At 39.8% G+C, this 17,189-nt stretch overlaps 1 protein-coding gene across 15 annotated transcripts in view; it reads right to left on the reverse strand.

Moving 5' to 3' along the window:
• Nucleotides 1–17,189, reverse strand: part of TEX2 (testis expressed 2) — a 159,411-nt gene that overhangs the window by 47,611 nt on the left and 94,611 nt on the right. For all 15 annotated transcript variants that reach the window (XM_007482574.3, XM_056817082.1, XM_016430623.2 and 12 more), the window contains one exon: nucleotides 3,493–3,740. In XM_007482574.3, the coding sequence (XP_007482636.2) occupies nucleotides 3,493–3,740 (248 nt within the window). The remainder of the gene's footprint in view (nucleotides 1–3,492; nucleotides 3,741–17,189) is intronic.

Here is a 17,189-nt window from a genome sequence, read left to right on the forward strand (position 1 = left end):
AATAACATATGTAAAGTACTTTACAAATCTTAAAGCACTTTAGAAGTGCTATTATTATTATTTTAAGAATTCACCTTCTAAACATTGCTGAGAATGTATCTTATTTGGTTCTTTAAAAAACGTTTATGTTATGATTTTGAATATTCAGGTCATGTATCTATCTATTTTGAACTGATTGTGAGGCATAAGATGTTGGTAAAATCCAGTGATTGTTAACAATGAATCATTTTACAGCCTAGTGAAGTCTATGGTCCTTATGCCAGAATGTTTGTTTCTACATTCATAATTGAAGAAAGTGCTAAATTCCTTTTAGAGAATAAAGATGCGATTTCTTCCCTCATTCAAGTTCAGAGAATCCTTTTCACTCTCGGTGGTCCATAGATCCCAGGCTAAGAATCCCAGATCTAAACCCAATTTCTGTCAGATTTCTCTTACTTTTCCCAGCAGTTTTGTCACTAGGAAATTCTTCCCTAAACAACACTTTTCTAGGCTTACTGAACCAAATTGTTTTAGATTCTTCTGTGTCTACACTGCTCTACTTATTCATTTTTAACCAGCACCAAATAATTTTGATAATTACTCCTTTATCACATAGTTTGAGATCTGAAAGTAGTGTTTCTATTAATTCATACTTTAAAAAATTATTTACCTTGATATCCTAAATCTTTTAATCCTTGAGAATTTTAATATTTTATCTAGTTCTTTAAAATAACTTTGTAATTGACTTGGCACTCAACATGTTAATTTGGGCAGTATTTGTCATTTTTATTATATTGACAGTTCTCAATCATGAGTAATTAGTCTCTCTCTAATCAATTAAATTCTCTTTTAATTTTTGTAAACAGGACTTTATAGCTGTATTCATATAATTCCTATATATGTCATTATTTCTATTCCCAGTTATTTTATACCTTCTAATGGTATTTCTCTTTCTTAGTTATAAGCTTTTATTTTACTTTTTTGGAATACCATATTTCATGTTCCAAGATTTTCTTTCCTTTATAATGGTTTCTGCTAAGTCTTGGGCAATCCTGACTGTGGTTCCCATTACTTGAACTACTTTCTGGCTGCTGCTCACAGAGTCTTCTATTGGGAAGTCTTGACTTAGGAACTCTGGATTTTGGCCATGACACTTTGGTGCTTTCATTCTGCAGTTCCATCAGGAGGTGATTGGTGGATTCTATTTTTCACTCTGCCCTCTGTAAGCAGTTCTCATTGATGATTTCTTGAAATATAGCATCCAGGATTTTTGTGGAGTTATTTTAGTCTTCTGATTTTGTTTTAACATTTTTGGTAGTCTCCTGGAGTCACAGACATCTACTATTGCATTCTATTTTTCAAGGAGTCCATTATTTGAGTAAAGAGTCTTCTGTTCTAAACTAATCTCTTATCAATTTTTTTTCCCCTCTAGAGCTCTTACACTGCTTTCATTTAAAAGATCTTCCTTCATTTTTTCCTAATCACTCTAAAGAGTTCTTGTAGTCAAATCATTTCTTTCTCTGAAGCTTGATTTATACTTGTTATTGAGTTGTTCTTTTCTAACGTATTTGACTCTTAGGAGTCTCTTAACTCATGAGTATGTTGATGCTCTTTTCTGTTTTCAAACATATCCTGTTTGGGGACTTGGTGCTAGGGTCAGACTCTGTTCCCTTCTGCTACTCTTTTTTTTTTTAAACCCTTACCTTCCGTCTTGGAGTCAATACTATGTATTGGTTCCAAGGCAGAAGAATGGTAAGGGCTAGGCAATGGGGGTCAAGTGACCTGCCCAGGGTCACACAGATAGGAAGTGTCTGAGGCCAGATTTGAACCTAGGACCTCTTGTCTCTAGGCCTGACTCAATCCACTGAGCTACCCAGCTGCCCCCCCCTTCTGCTACTTTTAACAGGGGTAAGTAGTTTTGTTTGGTCCTGTTTCCTCTCATTTAAATGCCACTCCTACCGCTTCTTTGGGGCCAATCCTCTATCTCATTCCGTGTGTTCTCTCTCAGTTTCCTAATAGCCTAATGCAATGTTGTAGTTGGCCTAACAGCCTTCTTCCTTGCACAATCCCCAATGGGGAATTAGTTCTATCACCTGCTTTGGCCTTAACAAGCCCCAATGGGATGTTTGAGATCATATTGACCTCATAAAAACCCTTTGGCACACCTGCCCTGGCATGGTGCTACCCTTGTTTCTTGCTGGGGCTCAAATGTTCCTAGGTGTGCATCACCCTGAACTTGCTTCCAGGTCACTGACCTGCAGGTGTTGGCAAATCCTCAATTCTCTTTTCTGATAGGCCAAGCCCCAGTGCTCACTGACTATATTTCCACTGGTTTGTGCATCCCTTCTCAGAGCTCCAGAAGATTTTAGGCCTTCCTGGAGCATCTCTGAGAGAATCTATAGACTTTAGGCTTCCCTAGAGTTCTGTGCTCAGGCCCATTAACCAGGGCTCTGATGGGCTCTCCTTTTCTGGTGAAGTTCTTCTTCCAGCCTCCGCAGGCTTCTAGGTATCTTTTTATGAAGTCCTGAACCAGATGGACAAGTTTGCTTCTGTTTCTCTTTGGTCTTCTTGGTTATGAATTGATCTGATGCCACCTTTATTGTCTGTTGGAATATATGTAGGGGAACTAGGCTCTTCTATGGCCTTTCATGTTACCATATTCATTGTCTTTTTGTGTCTTATCACTCCAACTAGACTCTGAGACTCCTTTAAGACAGGGTCCATGTCCCCAGTACTATGTCCTCCAAAGTCTAACCTGCACAATGCAGGACATAAAGGAGGTAACCAACAATGTCGGTAGCAGAATGGCAAGCCATACTGGTGTTCAGTGAGATTATTGGATGACAGGAAGAATAAATAACCCCCGTCTTCTTTTTTTCATGACTGATTTATTTCTGGCAACTTGCAAACTAGTGCCTGAGCACTGGAAAATTGATTTTTTTCTCATGAAACTGAACTCTAATTTATGGGTCCAATCTTAAAACATTCTTGTTGATTTTATCATGGTCAGCTGAATCAGGTGGGGGGGGGGGGTTCCACTGGAGTCTCTTTGGTCTGAATAAAATAGCTGACATATAGGAAAGTTGAAAAAAACCAGAAGTCTGAGTGAAGGGCATAAAAAAAAGATAACTGCTGGATGCTTGCCACTCAAGACAATCTGACCTTTAACTCTATCAGCTCTCCTAACTAAAGAAATCGATGGTATTCTTTGGCAGCAACATTAATGTTTTAGAACATTACATTTGTAGTTAAACTTTGCAGGTCTAGAGGATAAGTAGGGTTTTAGAATAACCTATGACAAATGAAGATTTCCCAGGTCAACTTTCACTTGTACTTTGGCCATTACAGCCTTGAGCAGCCCTGAATGTAGCTGAGAAAATGAGTCCTGGGGAATCTGACTCTAGGGAATCTCATACTCACACTCCCTTTCATCTTGACTTATCTTCTTGCATATCCCTCCCTATTCCTTAACTAAAAAGAGCAAAAGGGTAAAGCATGGACAAGTGAGCTTACCTTTTTCACAGCTGTAGGGCTGCTTTCTGCACTCTGGACTGGGCTCCTCTGGGGACTTGGGATTTCTCTTGGGACACACCTGGCCATATACACCTCATAGTGCATGAGCACTTTTTGTCGCACACTGCCTGCTAGATCCTTCTGCTTAGGCTGAGATATAAACTCTTCCACGCTGCCTTTGCTGCTGCTGCGACTGTGGGTTAAGTTGCTGGACTGGCTGTTGTGCCTGCTATGTGTAGGCAAGAACCCTGAAAAGGAAAAAAATAAACAAAAAACTACGATTACCTAAAAAATTAAAAATTGAGGTAGTAGTAACAATAGTGTACATTAGTAAAGAGACTTTGGAGAGACAATTAAAAAAAACTCTTACCTTCCATATTAGACTCAATATTATGTATTGGTTCCAAAGCAGAGGAGTAATAAGAGTTTAAGCAATGGGGGTTGTGTCTTGCCCAGGGTCACACAGCTAGGAAATGTCTGAGATCACATTTGAACCCAGGACTTCCCTATTCCAGATCACGCTCTCTAATAATCACTAAGACACCTAGATGCCCCATTATGATATACAGTTAAAACTATTTGTGAAGTTATGTAATACCTTTTATACAAGGCAGTATACAGTTCAAATAGGAGATTTGCCTGAAAAAGCTAACTTCAAGTTATTTGACCTCCATGCAATAATATTTGGTACTGTTGATCACTATCCTCTTTCAGATGCTCTCTCTTCTTTATTTTCTTCCTGTGTGACAGCTCTTTGACTTCCTTACTGGACCATTATTCGTATCATGCCCACTGTGGGTATATCTAAATCTCTGCCCTTAGCTTCTTTCTCATTTCTCTCCAAAGTTTTTCTTGATTGACTGTATCAATTTCCATGAACTTAATTATGAACTCTAGAGAAGACTCAAAGAGCTAGATATCCATGTTTATCCCAAGGACCAATTCTACAACCTAGTAGACATTTTGAACTGAATGTCCCATAGGCATTTCAAACTGAATATGCTCATGCTCAAAACAGAACCCATGATCTTTCACTCACAAGTTGCCATTTTCCAAACTTCCTTGTTTTTATGGAGGATACCACTCTTCTTCCAGTTACTCAGCAACCCTGAGGTCATCTTTTACTTTTCACCCTCATTCACCCCACATATCCAATCAGTTGCCAAGGATTGGTCAACTCTACTTCTGCAACATCTTGTACATAATGTCTCTTTCTTTCTATTCACAGCCACAACCCTGGTTTAGGCACTCTGTCTCTAGTCTAAACTATTGCAACAGTCTTCTAACTGGACTCCCTGCCTCCCCATTTCAATCCATCTGTAAAAGTGACTTTCTTCCCCCCCCCCCCCCATCCTTCCTTCCTTCCTTCTCTAAATACTTGTCTTTTGTCTTAGAATTGATACCAAGTATTGGTTCTAAGGCAGAAGAGTGGTAAAGGCTAGGCAACTGGAGTTAAGTGACTTGCCCAGGGTCACATAGCTAGGACGTGTCTTGGGTCAAATTTGAACCCAGGATCTCCACAACTCCAGGCCTCTCAGTCTATCCACTGAGCCACCTAGTTGCTCCTAAAAATAACTTCCTTTGATTTCTGATCATACTCCCATAATAAAGTCCAATGGCTTCCTATTGCCTCTAGAATCAAATATAAACAAACTCTGCTACTCAAAAAGTCCCTTACAACTCAATTCTAACTCATCTTTCCATCCTTAATATAAATTACATTCCTTCTCATACTCTTGAGTCTAGCCAAACTACTTTGCTTTTCTTTTCTTCATGTATGACCCTCTTTTACATATCTCCATGACTATACACAAGCAATTCCTGATGCCTGAATACTTTCATCCTCTCCTCACCTGTCTCTTAGGATTTCTAGTGTTTATTTGCAGTTTAGTTCCTGGGACAACTATGTCAGCTAAGTAACATGCTCCCCCAACTTCCCCCATTACTTTATATTTATTGTGTATATATTTTGTACATGTACACTTTTAAAAACCATGGATAGTTTCCCTCGATATAGTAGAAGCTCCTTGATGGCAAGGACTGCCTTTTCCTTTCCTTTTCTTATTTTATCTCCAGCTAGCATGATGCCTAGATTCTAATAGGCACTTAAGAAATGTGTATTTTTTGGTATGGTATTTCTGCCCTAGAATCCCAACAAGGTGCCTAGCACAACCTTAGGACCTGAAAAAATGCCTACTGACTGATGTTGCCAACAGGAAATGTCTAGAATATGGACCAGTGTGTGAAAGCAGTTTTAAAACAACATATATAGTAAAGAAGCATATTTTTAGAAGTCATGGGGCTAATATACCCCAAAAGGTATATTATGTAAAGGGTACCAGAGGCAAATGAAAAGTGATAAAGAATACAATAATGTCTAATATAAAGTTCATGGTGAATTCCAGAAAGAAAGGAAATGATTTGGGGAAGGCTCTTATCAGATCTAAGATCCATCATACTACTCAGCCTCACTAGGAGCCACATAAAGCATCTGGTAACATTAAGATTCATTTAAAGTTTACAGAATTTTACACTGAGTAATTTTTAAGAATAAAAAGCTATAATTATAATCTTTTAGTTATCCTTCATCTCATCTTACAGTTGAGTTTGAAAGTAATGATGGGATGAATACTTTGCCAAAAGAATATTTTAATACTAAATGAAAATGCACAAGTCAAAAGAGAATAAATATTTTATGTCAAGGTTAATAAACATCCAACGTTATATTCCTCTCATGCAATGCTGGGCAAAATAAAACTAAGGTTTTTTTCAATCCAAAAGGATTTTGGTGCAGTCTGAATCTCTGTTGGGCATTTGTACAACAGGAGATGCTGGGAGCCATCAGGCCATGATGCCGTGACAGAGTCACACATGGTAGCTAAGGAGGCCACAGAGTGGCTCTTGGCAAGATGGGATTGCCCACTCAGTCCCCCTTGCATAACACCTCTCATCAATATCCCTTACCTATGAAATTGACATGACAATCATTCTCCCTAGTCTCAGAAGGAATAATGCAAGAGCAAAATATTGCCCTAATTCCCCAAAACATCACTAAAAGATCAGACCCTCAAACCCAATCCCAAAAGACTATCATGGGTTAACTTTCACTTAGGTTCATAATTCCCAATAAAATCACAGCTACTGGCCAAGCCCAGAACTTTCCCACTTACAGAAACTTATTCTCATGAAGCCAGCACACAAATCAATCATAAAGGCCCATACAAGATGTATAGGTACACTACAGGTACACTAAGCTTCAACATGCCTCAGTAACTCAGAAACTCCCTAGTAAACCCTGAAAAATGACGAGTCTAATATTAAATCTGAATTGTGTTCCCAGCACCCCTCAACATCAATGATATGATTGTTGAAAGGTCTTTTAATAACTTCTAATTCGTTATTCCATTTTATTAAAAGTAATAAGTAAATTTCCTTGATTGTAAGTTCAAAAAAATCTCACAAGGTAATGAGAAAATTAAGCCACCTGTGACGAAATCATTTATCTTGTGTGGAACCTTTATGTTGTCAAATACAAGAATATCGAATGTTAATCAAGTTATTTCTTAAAAGTTAATGTATCACTTTTCCAATTATCTCTATTTAGACATGTGTGTTAGGTAATGTATCTATGTGCCAAGAAAATGGGTATAAAGATAAATATCGAGCTTGGGTGGCAGAGCCTGGATGGCAGAGCAGCTATCAGATGCATAGCATTCCCATGGCCATAAAGATACAGCTATTTTCCATTTGTTATTTTTTTTGACTGATCATCCACCACGTTCTGGAGTCGCAAGTGAGGCTGAACCTTGCCCATGACAAGGAGACAGCTAGCTAACTAGCTCTAAGCATTAATGTCATCCTGCTAAATATCGAAAATTCAAGAGCATCCAGTTTTCAATCTTCCCATGAAGTAGAAGGGAAGGGAGTTGAAGGGAGCTAGGTGGTAAAAGCATTTGGACTGGAATTAGCTGGGCTAGAATCTTGGTTCTGATACTTTAAACAATATTACTGGGGGTGGCTGGGTAGCTCAGTGGATTGAGAGTCAGGCTTAGCGACGGGAGGTCCTAGGTTCAAATCTGGCCTCAGACACTTCCAAGCTGTGTGACCCTGAGCAAGGCACTTCACCCCCATTGGCTAGCCCTTACTGTTCTCTTCAGCCTTGGAACCAACACCCAGTATTAATTCTTTTTTTTTTTAAACCCTTACCTTCTTAGAATCGATACTGTGTATTGCTTCCAAGGCAGAAGAGTGGTAAGGGCTAGGCAACGGGGGTTAAGTGACTTACCCAGGGTCACACAGCTAGGAAATGTTGGAGGACAGATTTGAACCAGGACCTTCCGTCTCTAGGCCTGGCTCTCAATCCATTGAGCTATCCAGCTGTTCCCCAGTATTAATTTTAAGGTGAAAAGTAAGGGTTCAGCAAGCTGTATAGTAAACCAAGCCTAGAATTAGAAGGACCTGGTTTCAAATCTGGCCTCACATACTTCCGAGCTGTGTGTCCCTGGGCAAGTCATTCAATCTCAATTGCCTAGCCTTTGCCCTTAGTTTATTACCAAGATAGAAGATGATTTAAAAATATATATATAAAATAAACATATCAACAAACTGTTATAAAGTGCCTACTATGTATCAGGCAATGTGCTCTTTGTCAGGCATTTAAAGAAAGGCAAAAGAGACCATTATCTCATGAGACGCCCAGTCTATGGAGGAGAAAGAATGCAAACAACTATGTACCAACATGATGTAAACAGGATCAATCTAAAAGAGAGGGCATTAAGAAGGATTGGGAAGGTTTCTTGCAACAGATGGGTCTTTAATGATATTTCAAGGAAGCCAGAAAGGCAGAGATGAGGAGGGAGCCAGTCTATCCCATTGTTATGGAGAAGAGCCAGTGAAAAATTTCTGAGTTGGGGAAGCTAGGTAGGTCAGTGGATAGAACGCCAGGCCTGGAGATGGAAGGTCCTGGGGTCAAATCTGGCCTCAGACACTTTTTAGCTATGTGACCCTGGGCAGGTCACTTAACCCCCATCACCTAGTACTTACTGTTCCTTCTGCCTTGGAACCAACACTTAGTATTTATTCTAAGACAGAAGGTAAAGATTTAAAAATAAAAAACAAATAAAATAAAAAGCCCTACATTGGGAGGAGTGTCACTGGATCACAGAGGGCCCTGTTGAATAAGGTGCAAGGAGACTAGAAAGGTAGAAAGTAGCCAGGTAATAAAGCAGAACAGAGAGGAGCAGCTAGGTAGCATAGCAGATAAAGTGCCAGGCTTGAAGTCAGGAGGTTCTAGGTTCAAATCTGGTCTTAAGACACTGCAAATCACTTAACCCCAATTGCCTAGCTCTTGCTGTTCTTCTGCCTTGGAACCAATACTTAGAAATGATCCAAAGACAGAAAAAGAGAAAAAAAAGGCAAATAGATGATTTTCTTTTGATCCTGGAGGCAACAGAGAGGGATTGGACTTTATTGAGTGGGGGTGGGTGGGAACGTGAGGAAGATCAATTGGACAGCTGAGTGGAGGGTAAAAAGGGAGCAACAATTTAAAAATAAACACACACACAAATACACAAGGAACAGAAAGAGGACTGTGAAACTATCATCTTGATTATGTAACACGACCTAACAAGGATGCTTGATTTCATACATACTGCAGGAAAGTCAAGGGTGACATTACTATTCTCCCAGCAAGAGGCACACTTACTTGTTGATGGCCTAAACGTCCTGTGATTCTTCACCCTCCCTCGGCTTTCTGACAGCGCTGCCACTGTCATTGCAGAGGCAGGAAGGGGCTAACCAGGGCCAAGGATGATTTTTAAAACCTATGTTGTTTCCTGAGTTGCCATTGCTGAAACAATCTTATCCCCAGGTGGCCAGCCCTCCTCTGAGCTGCCCTGCCACACTGAGAGAGGCTGATCCTCCTAAAACAGTTTCTTCCTCTCCTCTGCTCTGCTCCTCTTGCCCCTCCACAGTCTATTCTGTCTTCTCCCATGAAGCTGTCCGCTCCTTCAGGGCAGTGACTGCTTTGTTTTCATGTATTTCTAGCCCCAAAGCTTGGGATAGTTCCGGCCATACAGTAAGTGCTTAATAATGGCATTATTGTTCATTCACTCATTCTGAAAGTCTTTCTAGCAGAGTTGGAAGCTGCCAGGCCTTATACTCAGGTGGCATTCCTCCCCCCCCCCTTTTTTTTAAGCCCCTTCCTTCTATCTTAGAATCAGTACTCAGTATTGGTTCCAGGGCATAAGGGCTAGGTGACTAGGGTTAAGTGACTTGCTCATGGTCACTGAACCTAGGGCTTCCTGTTTCCAGGCCTGGCTATCTAGTCACAGAGCCACAGAGCTTCCCCATTGGTTCTGATAACCTCTACTCCATGATAAGGCACTGAAGTAGGATTTTGTGGATCTCAGATCTAGACATTCTTACTATAAACAGAGCCAGAAGAAGGAAGTTGCAGTTAAATGGAAGAGGGACTCACAGGTATTCCTTGGAGAGATAATGGAGGCATTTTATCAGCTACAAGAGATACTTGGTCATCACCTATTGTAAAACTGTTAAATATTTGCAAAAAGATCACCATAAAAATAATAATAGCTACTTGCTAGCTATTATTATGAACAAATAAAAGTATTTATTTAACATTTTATGGTTTGCAAAGTGCTTTACAAGTTTTATGTTCACAACAATCTGAAAGGTAGGGGTGGGTGTCATTATTATTCCCTTTTTATAGATGAGGAAACTGAGGCAATTGGAAATAAAGTGACTTGTCCAAGGTCTTCTCACAAGTACTTCTCAAAAGTAATTGTTTAAGGCTGGATTTGAACTTGGGTTTTCTTGACTCTAGGTCAGGTTCTCTATCCATTTTGTCACTTAGGCTGTCACTAACCACTTCAACATGGTTGAAGTAAAAGAGAAATTCAACAAAGAATCTGATAAGATCCTCCAAATAAAACCAAAATTCACTCTGATATTTGGAGACTTCAAAAAAAAAGATGAGGCTGGGGAGAAATAGAGGGTAAAGTATGATTTGGAAAAATAAAAAGAAAGGACAGGCTTACAGACTATACAGAAGCTTCATGATTCAGTCTTTAAAAAGAATTGGTGGGTACTAGACATGATGAGCATCAAATAATCCCATAAAGAATGAAAGAGATGTTATTTTGGGCAGAATAGGAAAAGTTGTATTACTAAAGTGGGAGTTAACCCTGAATCAACTGTTTGTGTACAATCAGATTTTGTGAAGACCAAAAAGAAAGAGAAATGGAGGGCAATCTGCAAGTTTAACCAGTGTAAATCATTTGCCACAACAAGGAACGCAAGAGCAGCCAGAAAGCACCTTGGTCAGCAATTATGTGCCTTTACTTGTCAGAGAGAGAAAGAGAGACAGATGGCTGCCAAAAGCAACCCTGGGTTTGAATATAAATTGGTTTGTAAAGCCCTGTGAAGAAAAATGACTGACAATTATGGATAGTATCATCTCAAAGCAGAGGGAAGCAATGGAGGGTAAAACCAGTAGAAAGATGGCATAGGGGATTTACTGTGTTGACAGACCCATCTGCAGTCAATAGTGTGAGCTTTCTATCTTCACGCACCAGAGCAACCATGCCCAAGTGTATTTCTATCCATGTCAACCAGGCTGGAATACAGATGAATAATGCTTGCAGGGAATCATATTGTCCTTGGGGATGGCTATGACTCCTTTAAAACCTCCTTCAGAGGGCAGCTGGAAGGTCCTGGGTTCAAATCTGGCCTCAGACACTTCTCAGAGTGTGAACCTGGGCAAGTCACTTAACCCTCATTGCCTAGACTTTACCACTCTTCTGCCTTAGAATCAATAAACAGAAGGTAAGGGTTTATTAAAAACAAACAAACAAACAAACAAAACAACCCAAAACAACCTTTTTTCAATGAGGCAGGGGCAGGTAAGTATTTTGTCCAGAGCAGACTGTAAAACTGAAGCCTACTGTAATAGGTGAGGTGTGGGGTTTGGATCAGAATCTATAAACAGCTATTTCACCCTGGGCAGCTGATCTCTAGCCAGGAGGATGCTACTAATAATAACTATGTCTGGGACTGTTATATTATTGGGAAGGGGATAACTGATCTTATATTGGACACATCTGAAAACTGTTGGACCAGTGCACAGGGCTACAGGGATTCCTAATAGTTTTTGGGAGGAGCACAAGCTTAGCTTTCATCTCTCTGCTGATGGAGAGGCTCTTTGTTGACTGTGGCAAAAAGTCCAAGTTAGAGTTTGCCATCTACCCAGTGCCATAGGTATCTGCAGTTGTAATAACGACCTGCAATTCCATCCTAACCACTCATACAACACTGGGGTACTTGGACAGCACCTTCATGGTGGACAATGACGCAATCTATGATATCTGCTGTCAGAATCTGGACGTCAAACTCCAAATGTACACTAATCTCAACTAGCGTTAACTCATTTAATAGTTCACTGGCCTGTGTAGCAACAGTATTGATGAGAAAATATCCAGGGAAAGCTGGCAGAAAGGATAAAAGAGTATTTATAGAAGAATAAAAGATATCTGGGCTGGAGACAATATGATTATGAGGGAGCTCAGTAGCTAGTATACAAAGATCCTCAAACATCTAGGAGCAGTTTTATAAAGTGTCTGAAAGAGGGAAAGAGATCAAAGGGGTGGGAAAATTTTTGGACCACATTAATGTGGGAAAAAAGTGACTATTAGGATTCCTCTAACTTATACAGCCAATCTTCCATTTATACAAAACCCTTATGATAGTCATCTATTACAAATGGAAGTTTTTACAAGTAATATTTAACAAAAGAGCAGTCTTCACCACTTTACATTTAATTGAAAGATGAAAAGAATATAAGAATCCACATTGTGCTGGGGCAGGTGGGTGGTTCAGTGAATAGAGAGCCAGGCCTGGAGACAGGACATCCTGGTTTCAAATCTGGCCTCAGATACTGCCTCACTGGGGGACCCTGAGCAAGTCATTTAACCCCAATTGCCTAGTCCTTACTGCTTTTGTCTTGGAACTGATACTTAGTATTGATTCTAAGAAGGTAAGGGTTGAAAAAAAAAAGAATCCATTGAGTTTACCGGGGATTTTTTAACAAAGCCTTTTATTTGCTAAGAAGAGAATGGAATGGATTATTTTCAGGAATTACAAAGTTATTTCACTATCTACAATCTATCTGTGAAAGCAGTCTTATCTTTTCAATACGGTTACTATGTGGTGGAAAGTCTTGTAAAACACCTTTGCAGCTAAAGAACTAAATAGGAACATCATGCAGAGGGCAATGGAGAGGTACATGGAGATGGGGCTGCAACTTATGACTAATGAGGAACTTGGAAGATGTCAGTAAGGAATTGTAGGACAGGAAAAAAAGATGGGTCGGTTTTGTATCAACTACAAGGGATGATGGTGAACAACCTGAGTGTGCCATTGGCAGCCCCCGCTCCAACTATGTGACCCCAGGCAAATCACTTAACCCCAATTGCCTAGTCCTTACTGCTGCTGGGCAAGAATGAATGGATTGGGGTCTATCTTTGTTGGAAAAACCTGGATTGATGAGATCACAGCTCAATTTGAATATCTGAGTATACATTAAAGTTAACAGTACTACACACTGCTTGTCCCTATCTTCTCCTAAATTCTTTTTAAAGTTGTTTTTATTTTTAAGTTGTCTCTCCCTCCACTTCTGCATCAATGCCACTACTACTTCTCTCCCTTACAACAAATAAGTGTAGTCAAGCAAAACAAATTCACATATCAACCATTTCTAAAAATACATGTCTTACTCTGCACCTTGAATGGTTTCTAACCCACACATGGGCTCTTTTCTTTCTGTCTTTGACCTCTCTGGGTATCCTAGCAATAGGATCCTTGAGTCAGAAAGAATACTCTGTTTAATTTTTTGGATCTAGTGCCAATTAGTTTTTCAGAATGCCTGGAAAAATTCATAACTCTATCAAGACCCATTCCTAGGCCTTACTTCTGTAAAGATTAAAATTTAGGGGAGATGGGGAGACTGAGGCAGGTAGAAATTAGTTTCTCTCTGCAAGAAGTATTATATTTTTTAGAGGTTTATTAAAGGTTAAAGATTAAAGAATATACAAGTAAGAAACATGTGCCTAGGCCAGAGGCCTAGACAAAATAACCTCACATCACGCAAGAGACACGCCTGCTGCAAAACGGAAGTCCAAAAGACCCAAGAGAGAGCATCTCGGAGAACCTTGGCTTTAAAAAAAAATTCTCTAGGCTAAAAAAATTTTTAGAAGTTCTCATCCAATCTAGTTGTCGCCATCTGTAGCTGAGGCCTGATTTGGACCTATGCCCTCCTAACTTATCTGGCACTCAATCCACTGTGCCACCTAGTTGCCCCTACACTTCACATTTATATCCTTTACATTTACCAAAACAAATATAGTTTTTTTTTTCCTTTTAAGTACATAAGCAGTGAGGGAGTCCTTGAATAACTATAGGAAGTATGCTAGATCTGACCTCCAAAATGCTTTGGGGAACAATGATACAAAAATGGCTACTGCCTGGTAAATAAAGTTCAACATACTAAAATTATGGAATCTACTATTTTTCCTTTTGAAAAATCAGAATGTTTGCAATTATTCTCCAGGCTTCAGGTATCTTTCCTATAATTTTTTAAAAATCCTTATCTTCTGTTAGAATCGGTACTGTATATTGGCTCCAAGGCAGAACAGCAGTAAGCTAAGCAATTGGGGTTAAGTAACTTGCCCAGAGTCACATAGCTAGGAAGTGTCTGAGGCCAGATTTGAACTGAGAACTTCCCAACTCCAAGCCTGACCCTCTGTCCACAATCTACCTAGCTGCCCCTTCCTATGATTTTTGGATAATTTCTTGTAATATGATGTCAAGATTTCTGTTTATTTCTGGGTTTTCAGGTAGACCAATGATTCTCAAATTGTCTCTTCGAGACTGATTTTCCTGATCTATCATCTTATAAATGAGATATTTTATGTTTTCTTCTATTTTTGTCATTTTTTTAACTTTATCAATTCTTGCTGTTTTGCAAGGTCATTCATTGGCTTCCAATTGCCTAATTTTGGTCTTTAAGTACTGGTTTTCTGCTATAATCTTTTGATTTTCCTTTTTGGTTTGGTCTATCCTGCTTTTCATGGCTTCCAGCTGTTTCTCAAATTGGGAGTTCCTGTCCTTTAAATTGTTATTTTCTTTTTTGAACTATTTCCTACTTTTTTTTGCCAAAATCCTTCCATGTTTTTAATAAGCTCCAATTTAAATTCTTCAAGAGCCTGTGGCCAATTTCCATGTCCTCTATTTCCTTTGTAGACTGGATTTTTCCTCCATAAACATTATCCAGGGTCAATGCCTTCTTTTTATTTTTCTTGGCATTGGGAAGTTGTTTTTCCTAGGCATTATTTGCCATCACTATGGTGGTTTTTCCTTCCCTTTCCAGTCAGAAGTCTGAGTGAGGAGGGCAGGCTCTCTGTGTATGGAACTACAGATCATGGTTTTTGCCTGAGGCCACCTCTCGAGCCTCTGCATCTTTTACTGTTTACTGCCCTTCTCTGCGCTATCTCCCCGTGGGTGCCCAAGGTCTGTGCTCTTCAGCCTGCTGGGGTCTCAGGTCTAGCTGCTCTCAGGGATAAGTCTTTGATGGTCTTAGTCAGTTGCCAAGGACTTAGAGGTGCTCCTCGCTCACTCTAGAGGTACCCCCCTCACTCACTGATTCTAGCTCACTGGCTCTGACTCTGGCTCAATTGGTAGGGTGGCAGACGGTTGATCAGTTCACGTTTTGGTGTTAGGTATTTCATCCCCTTATAGTATGGAAATGCCCAAATACCATGTACCTTCAATGCTGCGCCCTACTATAGAGTCCCTTTGTTCATATGAATTTGGCTTTTTGGCCTTTTGAAGTACTTTATATCAGTAGGTGAAGAGGAGAGGAAGAGTCCTGCATCTAGACTGCAGCCATGTTAACCCAGAAATTCCCCCATGATTCTTAAAAGATCACCAGGAGGAATACTAGGGCACTAATACACTGCTGGTGGAACTGTGAACTGATACAACCACTGTGGAGAGCAATATGGAACCATACACAGTCTTTGACCCAGCAATACCACTAATGGGTCTATTTCTCAAAGAGACCAGAGATAAATGACATTGGTTTCAGAATCAAAGGATGAAGGTCAGAATCCCAGCTCTGCAACTTACTAGCTTGTAACTTTAGGAAAACAATTTTCCTTCTGGCCCTTGCTTTCTTCATCTATAAAATTAAGGAAGGAGGGAAGGAGAAAGAAATTTGCTCAAATATTTAAATTCTCTCCCAACTCTAAAACATTATTCCTGCTATGTAATTTTCTTCCCAGGGTCCTGTTCTTCTATTTTCCCAATAAAATCCTCCTCATTAATTCAATCTTAGGTTCCCAGCAGCTGGATTTTTCTATTTTTGTTTTTATTTTTAGGGAGAAGGAGAACAAAAAGAGAAAAAAATTCCCATCATTCACTGACAATGTTATGAACAACGATACAAACATTTGTTTTGGTAACTGTGAATTATGTGTAAAGTGTTCTAGATCTATCCCGGAGCCTTGTTTTATCTGCCAATACACAATCATTTCAAGGACACTGAGAGTACATTATAGGTGTTTCCCAGTACAGCTGCAATTTTAATTTCTTCTACTTTGTAAGACAGTTTTTAATGGAGGGGATGGAAGGAGTTTGTGATCTTATTCTTCTACTATTTCAGTAACTGGTTTCCTTTGTAATCTTAGCTGTTTATTTTATGCATATAAAAACATTACTCTGAAAAGGGGGTTCATTTCACAAAAAAAGGTAAAGAACCTTCATTCTAAGAATTACATTTTTTGATGTCAAATGTTTTACAATGTCCAATAGATACATGAGCCACTAAAGCCCCTCGCTACCAGACTACTTATTCTTATGTCAACGTAGAGGAAGAAGGAAAGAGGTGATTCTAGGACAGTGATGGCCCTTTTAGAAATGGGTTGCCATGCACACCCCCCACCAATAGCATGTCATGCCCTCCTCCTTTACCCCACATAGAGGAGGGAGAAAGCTCTCCCATTGGGCTGCTGGGCGGAGGGGAAGGGGATGGGGGAAAATTGTCATCAGGTGCAGTGGAGAGGGAGAGGGGAGCAGCTCTGCCCAAGTCCCTCTGCCTTTCTAGTAACCAACTCTGGGGGAAAGGGTAGGGTGTGTCCACAGAGATTGTTCTGTGTGCCATCTTTGGCACCTGTGTCATAGGTTTGCCATCACTGTTCTAAAAGATGTCCACTAGGGGATCCCACTGTATAACCCCCCTCATCTCGGCAATAAAATGTTTTATACAGATGCTCTAGGAAGCTCCCTAGGATAGTCTAAACCATAGTATTCAGTCATCTTCCCAAGAAGGGCAAAAACTGAATCTAGATGGTTTGGTTTGGCTTGGGGGTCAAATAACACAAACCCACAAAAGACCGTGGAGGGAAGCCTCAGTGGCTTCTCAGGCTTGATGAGGCTCTACCTCATGCAAGATTCTCCACTGGGGTCCTAGATGCACATATTTCAACAGGCCTGAGAGAAAGCAAGTAAGTTGTTTATCATTCAACAACTGAAAGGCCATACTAGCTCCTCTGCTGTGAGTATTCTTGCTTTAAATCTATGTATGCATATATATGTCTATACATACCTATGGAAAAATATATACA

The sequence above is a fragment of the Monodelphis domestica genome, chromosome 2 (assembly GCF_027887165.1).
Source record: "Monodelphis domestica isolate mMonDom1 chromosome 2, mMonDom1.pri, whole genome shotgun sequence".
Taxonomy (NCBI): Eukaryota; Metazoa; Chordata; class Mammalia; order Didelphimorphia; family Didelphidae; genus Monodelphis; species Monodelphis domestica.